Source organism: Mus caroli, chromosome 14, assembly GCF_900094665.2.
Source record: "Mus caroli chromosome 14, CAROLI_EIJ_v1.1, whole genome shotgun sequence".
NCBI lineage: Eukaryota > Metazoa > Chordata > Mammalia > Rodentia > Muridae > Mus > Mus caroli.
Window position 1 is genome coordinate 61,864,602 of NC_034583.1, and position 13,226 is coordinate 61,877,827.

The 13,226-nt window shown below is 51.0% G+C and overlaps 2 protein-coding genes across 4 annotated transcripts in view; one reads left to right on the forward strand and one right to left on the reverse strand.

Annotated features, from left to right (window-relative positions):
- The window catches only part of Xpo7 (exportin 7), a 92,838-nt gene extending 92,107 nt beyond the window's left edge, over positions 1-731 (reverse strand). Inside the window, exon 1 of one of the 2 annotated variants that reach the window (XM_021181421.2) lies at positions 617-731. In XM_021181421.2, coding sequence (XP_021037080.1) covers positions 617-634 — 18 coding nt within the window. In that variant the 5' untranslated portion in view covers positions 635-731. The remainder of the gene's footprint in view (positions 1-616) is intronic. The other variant, XM_029468780.1, reaches the window with a different exon arrangement.
- Positions 732-7,392: 6,661 nt separating this feature from the next.
- Dok2 (docking protein 2) lies at positions 7,393-12,424 on the forward strand. 2 transcript variants are annotated; one of them, XM_029468736.1, is made up of 5 exons: positions 7,393-7,447; positions 9,371-9,652; positions 9,882-9,969; positions 10,721-10,902; positions 11,388-12,423. In XM_029468736.1, the coding sequence occupies exons 3-5, from the start codon at positions 9,933-9,935 to the stop codon at positions 12,000-12,002; spliced, it is 834 nt and encodes a 277-aa protein (XP_029324596.1). In that variant the 5' UTR covers positions 7,393-7,447; positions 9,371-9,652; positions 9,882-9,932; the 3' UTR covers positions 12,003-12,423. The 2 variants fall into 2 exon arrangements, with proteins under 2 accessions (XP_029324596.1, XP_021037910.1); XM_021182251.1 differs by lacking the exon at positions 7,393-7,447 and adding an exon at positions 8,197-8,407 and having other exon boundaries at positions 11,388-12,424.
- Positions 12,425-13,226: the final 802 nt, after the last annotated feature.

The window sequence follows — 13,226 nt, forward strand, 5'->3', positions numbered from 1 at the left end:
AAGGGGGGCGCGAGGGGAGGCGAGCAAGGCCTCAGCTCCCATTTTGGAGGGCAGGGTGCTCGGGCCTCCCGGCTGTGCCAATGGAAAGTGGGAGCGGAGGGCGTTTCGGGGCAGAGGTAGAGGGCCAGATAGGGAAAAGGGGTCTCTCGGATTCGGGGGCGCGAGGAGGAAAGGCGACCGGAAAGAGTCAGGAGAGCGGGGTTCGCGTGGTAAGGCGCTCTTTTTGTTAATCGCGGAGGGCCGGCGCTGTGACCTGGGGGGGCCCCTTAGGACAGTCACGAGGGGTCCTCTCGCTCCCGGGTTTGGAGGGTTCCCCCCAAGGGCTGCACGGAGGCCTCGGGCCGCGGCTGTGCGCGCCCGCGGACCAGTCCGTCCTTCCAGCGCCTCGCGTGAGGCGTGGGGCCGGGTGGGAGGGGATGGAGGAGGCCCCCGGTCCGGGAGGCGGGAAAGGCCCCGCGCTGCGGGACGGGCGGCGGCTCGGTGGCTCCGAGCGGCGGCGGCGACGGCTCGGCGGCCTGTCGGGGCCCCGGGTGGGCTCGAGCCCCGGGGCCCGCGTGCGCCCCGCACTCGGCGGCCTCGGCTCCCTCGGCCGCCCCCTCCCCCGGCTCTCGCTCACCTGCACATGATCCGCCATTTTGCTCCATTCATGCTCCTCTCAGGCCCCCCCTCCCCACCAGCGCGCACCTCGGCCGGGGCCGCCGCCGCCGCTGCTGCCGCCGTCGCCGCTGCGCCTGCGCGCTGGGGGCTCGGCGCGCTACGCTCGTGGCGTAGCGCCGCTCTGCTGCGCAGGCCCCGGCCGGCCACTCTGGGTTGGAGAATGCGCAGCGTGGCTGGGACGGCGTAGGGGCGCGGGCAACGTCAGCGGCCCGGAGACGCCGGGTGGGAGGAAGCGGAGGGCCGTGGAAGCGCAAGGGAGGGGAGCTGGGGGAACAAAGCTTTGTTTACATGGGTTTTAAAGGGGCCGCGCTCGAACTCGCGCGCGGGCCAGCGCCGCGTGGGAGCGGAGCACGCTGCCTGTCGTTCCGGGTGCTGTCATGGCTCCACCCCGCACTGTGCACCCGGGGCATTGCCTGTCCACGTGCGGCCTGCTTGACTCCTCTCTGGACGTCCCTGCCCCAGGGCCAAAGACCTCCAACCTGGGATACCTGCACCCTTCGCGACTTCCCAGGACACTGCTCTGAACTGGGCCGCGATTGTGATTGTGCTTTTCTAGCCTGTTCTACTGGACCAGGGTCATTGTTTTCTGATCCGGGTTTCACCAACAACCCCGGTAGCAATCGCCTTGTTTTTATTAATGTCTTGTTCTCCTCTATAAACAGCCATGATATGATATAGCCGCCAGATACCGATGATCAAAAATGTAACAAGCTGCCGTTAAATCTTCCGAAATCAATTGCTGTTTGGACCAGTGCTACAGGCAGCCCACCCTACTTCCCCTCCACCCCCGAAGGGGTCAGATGAGGGTAATATCTGAACGCCTAGGCCGAGTCCCCATCAGTTTTCTGTGTTAGATAATGCCGATTCCTATTTTCTATTGGCTTCCACTCCAGTTTGTACTCAAGGCTCCTAGATTAAATCAGCGGGATTTTGATAACATTGTTTTAAGTTGGCTAACACGACTACATCTGCCTTGTTTTGGGGGGCAAGTGAAGGTGGTAGCGAGGCCCACAGTATTACTGTTGCAGATTTATTGGGCTGGTTTTCAGCAGCAGCGTGTCTTCCTCCTGCTGTGTCTTCTAGTTCGCAAAGGTAGGACAAGTAGGAACTACATTACCCAGACTTCCTTGTAACTGGGGTTCGGCCAGCAAAATTGACTCAGTGAAAGAGACTGACTCAGAAGATTTAGGAGGCAGAAGTAAGGCAGAGCTTTCAACTGTTGTTTCTGGCAAGCTCTTCCTGTTAATCTTTGACTTTCTCGCCCTCTTTTCTCCCTCTCCCTCTTTCTCCAACCTTCCAGTAGCCAATCATTAATTCCATGAGTATAAATAGGCAAGGGTGTGTGTAGTGTCAGGGGATTCCTGACTTTGTGTTACAATACAGTTGTAGATTCTTGGGGTCTTAGTGGCAGTGACCTCCTCTTCCTCCTCCTTTTTTTGTTTTTTTTTTGGGGGTTTTTTTTTTGTTTGTTTGTTTGTTTTGTTTTGTTTTTCGAGGCAGGGTTTCTCTGTGTAGTCCTGGCTATCCTGGAACTCACTCTGTAGACCAGGCTGTCCTGGAACTCAGAAATCTGCCTGCCTCTGCCTCCCAAGTGCTGTGATTAAAGGCGTGCACCACCACTGCCCTGCAGTGACATTCTTCTTGACTGATTGATAAGGTAGCTTTTTAGTAGGCCAGACTACTCAGATCTCTGTCCACTATCTCCCGATTCCTGGTTCTCCCTTTCTCTTCCCTACCTTCAGTTCACCTACTTTCTTAAAATAAACTCAGGAATAATCTTGATTATTCAGCCTTGTAAGTCCTCCACAGTCTTCACCTCGATGTCTGCTGTGTATATCTCTAATGCACACCCCACTCCACTCCTGTCTTCAATGCTGATATCCTGCTGGTCTGAGGCTTACATTTTTTTTCTAAGTCCTATAGCGAATCCTGTTATATGTTCCCCTTCTCCCTGTATTTCTCCTTGGTGGCTCAGTCCCCATACCTCTGCAACATTAACCCCACAAAACAAGATAGCGTACACTCGTGTTTGAAGCCCTTGAGAGGACTCTTCTTGAGCATCTTTGGTATGGTCTGGTTGACCTCTCCTGTACCCCTGCTCCTTCACAATGCTCTGCTCATTTCTGGCTCTGCTCTGCTCTTCTTTTGCCGTTAGTCAGTACCTTTCCTGGTCCGAAGGTGCTGGGAACTGAACCCTCTCTTTTCTTAGTGCAATATGTCTCCCTTATGCTCGGAGGATACATTGCCTGAAGCTACAGAGCAGGCAGTATCTATATCCTGTTTTCTTCATATATATCTAAGATAAAGTTTATAAAGTTGCCACAGTAAGATGAATGGTAATAAATAATAAGATAGAACAATGACAGTGTGGCATTACACAGTTTTTTTTTTAAGGGTTGCTTGTTTCTGGAGTGTTCCATTTAGTATTTTTGAATTCTAGTTTATGAAACCATGGATATAGGAGGACCATTTACATACTTAATGGGGAAAGGGTAAATTGCAATGAGATTAGGGATGTATACTGTCCGACCCTCTACAGTCAGGAACCTTTGAAGCTGAGGATGGCAGGCACCACATCTGTCCTCATCCTGTCCTTTGCCCAGTCCATCTTTCTCATGTCCACATCTCTCTGCCCATTTTAAACCTTTCTCTTGGCTGCCCAGAGCTTCCCATTGGGTATCTCTCTTCAACTAGAAGATCTTTCGGAGTTACCTAATCCCTGAGTGAGGAAGCCGAGAGCCAGCTGAAACCCCAACTGTCCTCAGTACGGGCTATGGGAATTTGTTGACACCTTTGCTTCCTACACTGGCGCCTGGAGACCCGGAAGTCCTCTAAGTCTCTGCACCTCTGTTGTGTCTGGGGACAGTGCACAAGATCCTGCTCTTGTGGCTCCCCAGAGGCCAAGCAGAAGGTCACTGTGGTTAGTGCAGGATTCCCATAGTGGGATTCCTACCCCAGCTGGGTGAAGTTCAGCTTGATGGAAGACGTGTTCTTAGTAGATTCTAGCTCCTTTTACACTATGGCTATGAGAAAAGTATCCAGCTTCCACAGACCAGGGATGGGATTAGGGGTGGGGGTGTGTTCTGGAATACGTGGGTTCAGGTTTAAAAAGTTTCCAAGGAATCTAGTAAACTCGGGCGCCCCCTTGTGGTTCTGAGTGGTGTGTATCCTGTTTCCCTACATGTTGGAGGGTAAGCAGGGTGTTTGAGAAAGAAAGCATCCTTTGCACTCCTGTGAGGCATGTGCTGGTGAACTCCACAGCACTGTCACACCAGAGCCATCCGATAAGAAGAGCCATCTGATAAGAATCTGTATCCTGCCGGGCAGTGGTGGTGCATGCCTTTAATCCCAGCACTTGGGAGGCAGAGGCAGATGTAGTCTACAGAGTGAGTTCCAGAACAGCCAGGGCTATACAGAGAAACCCTGTCTGGAAACAAAACAAAACAAAACAAAACAACACAACAACAAAAAACCAAAAACAGAAAGAAGGAAAGAAAGAAAGACCAAAGCCAATATTTTTCTACAATCCTTCCTAGCACCTATAACAGTATATCCTTGGATTATATTGTTAGAATATTTTATTTTAAAGACTGTTCTTTGAGTTGCTCACTTGTTTCACAAAAGATAATATTACATGTATTTTACTTGGAGTTAGCATAGAATTCCCAGCAGTTTCTGATATGTCCCTAAACATACTAGCGCCACTTCATACTATGTATGTATGTATGTATGTATGTATGCTTGGATGTATGCACTTTGGGGGGAGGGGTCTTCTGTATCAAAGGTTTACCTTGTCAACAACCTGTGTAGCCAAGGATGATTTTGAACTTCTAGTCCCCCTGCCTCCACCTCCCAAGTGTTAGGATTCCAGGTGTGGACCCCAGGTCCAGCTGTACTATGTGAGTGTGCAGTGAGTTCTCAGCATTGATGATTATAACGTCAGAATAGCACTCAACTCTGAAAAGCATTTAGAACCAGAGAAAATTGATACTGTAGTAGCAGCTGCAATTCCTGCAGGCAGGATGGGACACGCAGAGAGGTGAATTTTGAAAAACGAACTTTTCTTTACTGGGTATGTGGCTCAGCTTTGCCTGCATTGGAAGGCTCTCCAGACCACCCCTAACTTCAGTTTCCTTCCTTTTCAAGGAGTGGACTGTGGGGACTGATTGATTCATGAGGTTTCCATGTCCTTCGTTGTCAAATATTCAGCCATCATGACGTTATTGTGTGAAAGTGAGCAAGTGTACCCATCTCAATATGTAATTTGCTTCTGTTCTTATATTTTTGGTTATGAGCCTAGCCATCTCTTTGTTCTTGCCTGTCATTAATAAGTGGTAGTGCATACACCAAAGACTTTTTTTTTTTTTTGGTTTTTTTTTTCGAGACAGGGTTTCTCTTTATAGCTCTGGTTGTCCTGGAGCTCACTTTGTAGACCAGGCTGGCCTCGAACTCAGAAATCCGCCTGCCTCTGCCTCCCGAGTGCTGGGATTAAAGGCGTGCGCCACCACGCCCGACCAAAGACTTTTTTAAAAGTAAGTTTATGATTGGTTATCAGTAAAAGCTTGATTTGTATATCTGGTTTATATACCTGGGCTCAAGTAAAATTTCCCAGGTGAAAAGGACTCAGAAATGAAGAATCTATGATGCTCTAGAGACAGAGGAGGCTATGCCTCGCTTCATACTCTTAGCCACTTCCCAAGCCAGTGCTCCCACAACTCCATGGTTCTCCTTTAGTGTTTGACCCAACTTGCTAAAATCCTGGCAGCAAGGGTGAGGTGAGCTGGGCTGACACAGCTCCAAACCCCAGAGCTTTTGTGTTCACCTTTCCAAGCTGTTTTGGTCATCTACAGCAGAAGGCTTGAACCATGTCTCAGTAGAAGAAATGGGCTAAGTTATATAAATCCTTCATAGGATTGCTCCCAGGAGTATGGGCTGGTCCACAGTTTTTCCAACTATTCCAGATTGCTTCTTCAGTCATCTGGCTCTAAGGTGAAATTTTCCATGGAACACGGCTTTTCCCAGAAGAGATTCTCTTTCTGCATGGCATCTGCATTCTGAGTGGAGCCTGAGAGAAGTTGCGTTACAGATCTGGGAAGATGAGTCTGTGGCTAAATGGCTTGCGATGCAAGTCCGAGGACCTGAGTTCAGATCTCCAGAGTTTATGTAAGTCAATATCACAGTAGCACCTTCAATCACAGCAGGCGCGGTGGGAGGCAGATGCAGGAGAATTTCCAGAAGCTGCCTTTCATGGGCCCAGCTACTTTGACTTATGGGAACGCAAACGAGATCCTGTCTCAAACAGGATGGGAGGTGAGGAGGGATACCTGAGGTTGGTCTCTGACTTCCACAGGTATGCTTGTTTCTCTCTCTCTCTCTCTCTCTCTCTCTCTCTCTCTCTCTCTCTCTCTCACACACACACACACACACACACACACACGATTAAAAAAAGTTGTACTAGCTAGTTATGATGGCACATGTATTAGAAACTAGCCCATGAAACATAGGACTCCGTCTCAAAAGATCAAAAGCCAACCAATGAAACAAACAAATGAACAAACCAAAACCCCATTGCTACCCATCCACCCCTAACAGTTCTGTGATCTCAGGAAAGTTGCAAGCAGGTATGCTTACCCCCCACCCCCACCCCGGCCTCTGTCAAAGAATAAAACATGACTGGTGAGATAGTAGATGGCAAGGACCAGCCTCGGCATGGAGAGGGGTTCTGAGAGAATGGGTTTCTGGGGGCAGTGGAAAGGACGACTTGTAGTCACATTGTGGGTCCAAGCTGTGTTCTGCTTGATAAAGCTTTTCCAGTCTGCCTCTCTCTATGTCATTCTGCTTTCTCTCTGGAGATTTCTGTTCTGCTTGCTTGCTATTCGAAGAGATCTCTCTGTCCATGCCCTGCTTCCTTGTTTGTGTGTTGTCTGTCTGTCTGTCTCTGTGTCTCTGTGTGTGCATGTCTGTCTGTTCTCCAAGTAGTTCACTTTTTTTTCCTAAAAAATTCTCTGGATAGCTCATTCATTTCCTGAAGAGCACAGGTCCAGTCTTTTATTTCACATATTACTCCAGTCATTTACTCCAGGTTTTCCTTTCGATTATCTCATAGGATAATCAAGTATGCATCCCATGACCCCAGACCTTTGATTCTTAGGAGACAGCAAACATACATTTTTTTCCCCTTAATATTGCAAAAGAATTCAGAGGTCTGTCTGCCTTTGTTAAGAACAGACAATAAGAGAGTTAGGTGAGACACTGCCCTGACCACACCTGGGCCTAACCTCCCTCTGTCCTAGGCTGACCTGGAGCTCAGGAATCTGCCTGGTAAGCTGACTCATAGTGTAGCTGCCTTTATTCCTTTAGATTCATGAAGCCCCTTGTAATTCATATCGCATTCCTATATTTTGCATAGTTGAGAAACTATATATATATTGAACTCATGTATTTAGAGTTCTTTCCCATAGCCTCAAGGGCTGTCCTGAAAGTCTCAGCATTTACCATTTTTCTGGAGACATAGCCACCTCACCTTTGCCTCCAGGCCTCACTTTCGCTTCCTGGACTCATGCTATCTCTGATTTGCATGGAGTCATTAACTTTGAAACAGAGGACATTCCTCAGAGTGTGAAAATATGCACATTATTACACAAACAAGTCCGCTCACAGCAGCCATTGACACTTGTGGAGGCTCACACCAGGGGCAGGAGCCATGGCACGTCACTCTGTCTCCACCAGGGCTACACCAGGCTTGGCAAGTGTAGAAGAATTGGAAGTTCTGAAGTTCCCACAGTTTAAGGTAAGTTCCACTTGAAACCCAAGGGTCTTCGGAACATTCGTGAGGAAGGGAGCCAACAGCTGAGGTGGACTTGGGGAGGAAATCCTTTTCTAGAGAGAATGTTCTTATTTCTAGATTCACCACACACTTGTGTATTGTATGTACTTTTGGCAGGCAGGAAATACTTTCATACAATGGGACTGGTGTGTGTTGTGTGTGTGTGTGTGTGCACGCGCATGTTTTATCTATCTGTACATTACCCAGTATATGGCTCAGCTTTGCCTGAGCTGGGAGACTTGTGGTGTACATTGCTCCTTTCAGGAACATCAGAAGAGGTCATCAGTCCCCATTTCAGAGCCACCATGTGGTTGCTGGGATTTGAACTCAGGACCTCTGGAGGAGCAGTCAGTGCTCTTAACTGCTGAGCCACCTCTCCAGCCCCAGTTTTCTCTTTTCAATGAGTAGGTTATGGTGATTGATTCCAAAGGGCTTTTTCAGCCCTGACACACTCAGCATCCTGCCTGAATGTAGAGCCCTCGCTGCTGACTTTCTTGAACAACTTGATTTTGGGGTCTCTTTGTTCTTATGGCTCAGTCCTTCACACCAGCTTCTGCAGAAGTGTGAAATTTGGCTTTTTTTTTTTTTTTTTTGGAAATTGCATGTTACTCACTGGAAATGCAGGAAGGAAGCTTGCTCGTGAAGTGCACTCAAAAAAAAAAAAAAAAAAAAAAGGCGCACACAGAGCAAGAAACCACAGGGCCTATCAGCCTGTCGTCATCAAGCAGACTAGAATAGTGTAGAAAAACTCTAGTCAGAGAGGAAATGAACTAGAGAGAAGAGAAGGGGGAACAGGCCCAGAAGAGAGAAGAGAGAGGGCAGAGGCAATGGCAGTGGGGAGCTGAAGCTGCAATGGTCAGGATGGAGGAGCAGGCTGTGAAGCAGGGCTTCCTGCATCTTCAGCAGCAGCAGACCTTTGGCAAGGTAAGAGTAAGGCTGGGCTCTCGCTGGGCGGAGCAGCTTGGGGGGGAGGGCTGTTACTATCCTGGGTAGAGGGGTGTCTTAATGTCCCTGACCCTTATGAGACCATGTGCTCCACCAGTTTAGACAAGAACACTACTTAGGGAAGATGTCTGCCTTCTCAATGTGCCTTGCCTTCTAAACCAGGCCCCAAATCGCTCTTTGCTGAGGGCTGTTTGTCCTTGCTTGTGGGGGAGGAAGCAGATTCTGACATCATCTCTCTCTCTTTTTCTCTTGCTCAGTATTGATTTTTGGGGGTACCTTGGGCGGGTATGGAAGGGAGAGTTGGGGGCCAGTCAGTTTGGGATGACATCAGAGGTTCCTCTCATCTTTGACTGCTACTGAGCTGTGGCCCCAGGGTGTTCCAACCTCTTCCTTCCCTAGCCTCTTTGAAGGGGAAGCTCTTCTGCCTCCTGCTGTTACCCAGCTGTGCTTACCCCAACACCCACCTCTCCTTGTCTAGGTCTCTGTTTCTTTGTTTGTCTCTCATGGTCCAACTCCTTAATCAGTGAGACAATAAAGGAGAGGAGGTGGGAATTTTTGGAGCCAGAGCCTTCCTATGAATTGAAGACTTGTCCCTGGTCTAGGCTACCCTCCCCTCACTGTTCCTCTCTGGGCTGGGTGACTTTTGTTCTCACTACCTGGCAGATGGGCCTGTCATCTTCCTGGACTCTACATCCATTGGACATTTACTGTGGCCTTTGGCTAGCCTGCGGATCTTGGTCTCCTGGCTAATGGTCAGCTCTGTTATTCCATGGTCTCTGTTGTCTTCTCGGGCCTCTCTGGCTGGCTGTGTGTGATGTTTGCCATTCTCCCCATCCTGTGTGGCTGCCGCAGCCCCTCTACCTCTCCCACAGTTCCTCTTCTCCCCTTTCATGACCATCTCTCCATTCCCACTTGGCCTCTACCTGCCATACCTGGGCTCAGAAGTGGCGCCGGTTTGCAGCCGTGTTATATGGAGAGTCTGGCTGTGCCCTAGCCAGACTAGAGCTCCAGGACGTCCCTGAGAAGACACGGCGAGGAGAGGCCACTCGGAAGGTTGTCCGCCTCAGTGACTGCTTACGGGTAGCAGAGGTAGGCAGTGAGGCCAGCAGCCCCCGGGACACCAGTGCCTTCATCCTGGAGACCAAGGAGCGCCTGTACCTACTGGCAGCCCCCTCGGCAGAGCGCAGTGACTGGATACAGGCCATCTGCCTGCTGGCTTTCCCGGTGAGGGGTACAAAGCGGCCCATCGGCGCACCAGGGGAGGGCGATGTTAGTTAGATACTTCCTGTGGGCAGGTGGTAGAAGAACCAAAACGTTTTTAGGGGAGTTCTTCCTTAAGGGAGCCCAGTTTGAAGTGCACCCAGAACCAGCTGGCTGGGTGTGCGCTGAAAGCTTATGTCAGAGAGGCCTTGGGGTGGGTTCTGGTGCTAAGACCTGGGACCTGCCTCCTCAGGGACAGAGGAAAGGGTCGCCAGGACTGGAGGAAAAGAGCGGCAGTCCCTGCATGGAGGAGAACGAGTTGTATAGCAGCTCCATCACAGGTGAGCGTTGGGGCTGAGGGGCTCTATCAGTGCGGGAGGGAGGAGGCATGGGCTGGCTGCGAGGTCAAGTCTTCCTGCCTTGTGGTTACCCTGGGCCCAGCTTATCAGCGTCTCTTCCTGGCTTCTTGGTGTGGCTCAAGGTCGTTGGAACCCGGCCTACCCCAGTGTCTGCCTTGGCTCAGCCTGTCCTGACTGAGGCCGAGGGTCTTGGTCTTGACTCTCTCTTTGTGGGTCCTGAAGTGATTGTGTGAGGAGAGAATTGCTTCATGTCAGTTTGGCTGTGCAGGGCGTCCTGTGAATAGGGAAATGCGGTGCTGATAAGGGAGGCCTAGTTCTGGCTTCCTTTGTGCTTTCTAGGCTCATCATGGAGGCGTGGGAGAGAAACTCTTCCATTTACGCTCCACCCACGGGAAGGGGCACTGGCTATGGGAGAATCATAGGGGCAGGCTTCACCTGTAGCTTAACATCAGGGTCTTGGGGAGTGATGGTGTGGAGAAAACCAAGCTGTGGCTCTGGCAGCAGTGGCAGGAAGGATGTGGGCACAGGGTTGGGGTGGTGTGGCCGAGGGCCTGAAGGACGCCTTCCAGGGGAGGAGGTGGGGTCAGCAGCCTAGGCATTAAGATCTGTGGTGGGATCACAGATAACACAAACAGGGTTTTCTTGAGAATTTCTGGCATGCTTACTAAGGATGGGTTGGTGTAGAAGGAGCCCACTGTTTCCTGAGGCTGCCTCTTTTTCTTCTCCTCTCCAGGGCTCTGCAAGGAATATACAGTGACCATACGACCCACAGAAGCCAGTGAGCGTTGCCGGCTCCGAGGGTCCTATACTCTCCGGACCGGGGTGAGTGCCCTGGAGCTGTGGGGTGGCCCTGAGCCAGGCACACAGCTATATGACTGGCCCTACAGGTTTCTTCGACGCTTTGGGCGTGACAAGGTGAGTGAGTGAAGGGCTGAGACCAAAGATGAGTTACCTAAGGGGAACAACGAGGGAGGGGCAGAGAGCCAATAAAGAGAGAGTGGAGCAAGGAGGAAGGTCATCTAGAGAGACAGTAGAGGTGGGAGGGGAAGGAGTGAAAGCCAAGAGGCCTAGGTGAGGAGAGATGATGTGGAGAAGGGATGGGGAGGAATGAAGAGCAGAAGTGGAAGGGAGGGAGAGGAGCATGTTCTTGCTAGGTGTGGTGGCACACAGCTATAATGTCAGCACCGAGGGGGCTGAGGCAGGAGACAGAGTTGAAGGCCCTGCCTGGGCTACGTGGTGAGTGCCTTTTCCCAAGTAAACAACTAACCCCAACAAACAAAATGCAGAGGCAGAGGGGCAAGAGCTTCAAGAGAAGTTTCCGGTGCCAGGGTCAGCACTTTCCCATGTGGGTGGAGCCCAGGGAAGAACAGTTCTTTCCCTCTCTTTTCCCCTCACTGTAGGCGACTTTTTCCTTTGAGGCTGGCAGACGCTGTCTCTCTGGAGAGGGCAGCTTTGAGTTCGAAACACGGCACGGCAATGAGATCTTCCAAGCCTTAGAAAAGGCCATTGCTGTCCAGAAGAATGCCACCCCTTCCGGGCCTCCATCCCTGCCAGCCACAGGGCCCATGATGCCCACTGTGCTGCCTCGACCTGAAAGCCCCTATTCCCGGCCCCACGACTCTCTGCCTTCTCCATCCCCTGGCACACTGGTGCCTGGCATGAGGCCAGGGGGCCCTGAGGGGGAGTATGCCGTCCCCTTTGATACGGTGGCTCACTCCCTGAGGAAGAGCTTCAGGGGCCTCCTGACGGGCCCCCCTCCACTCCTTCCCGACCCACTGTATGACAGCATTCAGGAGGATCCTGTGGCCCCTCTACCTGACCACATATATGATGAGCCTGAGGGTGTGGCTGCCCTGTCCCTCTATGACAGGACACAGAGGCCCTCAGGGGAGACATGGAGGGAGCCGGCCACTGCCGATGGGGGTCCCAGCTCCCTCCAGCAAGACTCCTCTGTGCCTGACTGGCCACAGGCAACTGAGTATGACAATGTCATACTTAAAAAAGGCCCAAAGTAGGGGACGGCCAGCAGATGGGATATGTGGTTCCCAGGGAGGTCTTCGGAAGCTGTGGAGGGGAAATGGCGGCTTCTGGTAGAGTCCTTTTGGTTACTGCCCCTTCCTGGGCCCCAGGCTCGGTGTGCCTTATTTGTGTACCGTGTGAGTCACTAGCCTGGAGCAGGAAGAGGGCCCTGGAGGGACCCACCCTCCTCCTACACTTTTCCACTTCCTCCCACTGCCTTGGGTCTAAAGGGAACTGGGGCCATTTCTCTTAAGAGACAAAGGGTTTCCACAGATGTCCTGGCTCCTTGGTGTGGGCAGGCCTCCTGCCTATAGATGTTTTGTTCCTGGGACAACCCTGGCTTCTGGTTAGCAGCGAGAGTGGCTGTTGTCCCTCTAGCTCCCAGAGTTTTCTATACATTAAACCAATTTCGAACTACTACTCTGTGGCCTGTAATGCTGTGAGGGGAGAGAATGCTGGGGCTGACCTGCCAAGTGCTTCTTCCCCTGGCTGGGATGTCTTCCCTGGGCCTCTGCTGGGTCCTCAGCATTTGTCTAAAGGGTCAGAGGCCCCAAGAGGAAAATCTTTATTTTAATCTGTCTTTTGTTTCTATAACTGAATGCCACAGGCTAGGTAGTTTATGAAGAAAAAAGATTTTATTTTCAGCTTGTGGATCTTCAGGCTGGGGAGTCCACAAACACAAAGTGTTTATGGTATCTAGTGAGAGCCTTCTTCTTGCATGGTAATACCACAGTGGACATGATGTGTCAAGAAGACAGCAAGCATATAGAGAAAGCAAAGCTGTTCCCTGGATCATGCACTGCTTCCTGAATGACTTCATTCATCTACAGAAACAGTGCCCTCATCGTCCAATCCCAAAGCCCTGCTTCCAAATCCATGAGCCTATAACTTTGGAGGTTTTGTTTTTAACATATGAAACATGAGGTCCACTCAAAGCATGAGAAACCTTCAAACGTCTGCTTTTTTACTTTTTGCAAGGACAGAAAAATGGCAGTGGATGCGTGAAGGGTTGATGGCAAATCTGGATTTCGAGAAAGACTTAGCAGTTAACAGATTTTACATTTATCTACTTCTTCTGTGTGTATGGGCAGGCAGGGCTTGTCACGGCTCCCACATGGAGGATGCAGGACAACTCGCAGGAGTCAGCTCTCTCCATCCTCCATGGGTTGGTTCCAGGATGGAGCTCAGCCCATCGGTCAGTCTTGGTGATCTTTCCCCAC

Coding starts and splice junctions, on each gene's coding strand:
- Dok2 (XM_021182251.1), top strand. CDS start 8,336: ATGGTCAGGATGGAGGAGCAGGCTGTGAAGCAGGGCTTCCTGCATCTT. Junction 8,408..9,370: donor AGCAGCAGACCTTTGGCAAG/GTAAGAGTAAGG, acceptor ACCTGGGCTCAG/AAGTGGCGCCGGTTTGCAGC. Junction 9,970..10,720: donor GTATAGCAGCTCCATCACAG/GTGAGCGTTGGG, acceptor TCTCCTCTCCAG/GGCTCTGCAAGGAATATACA.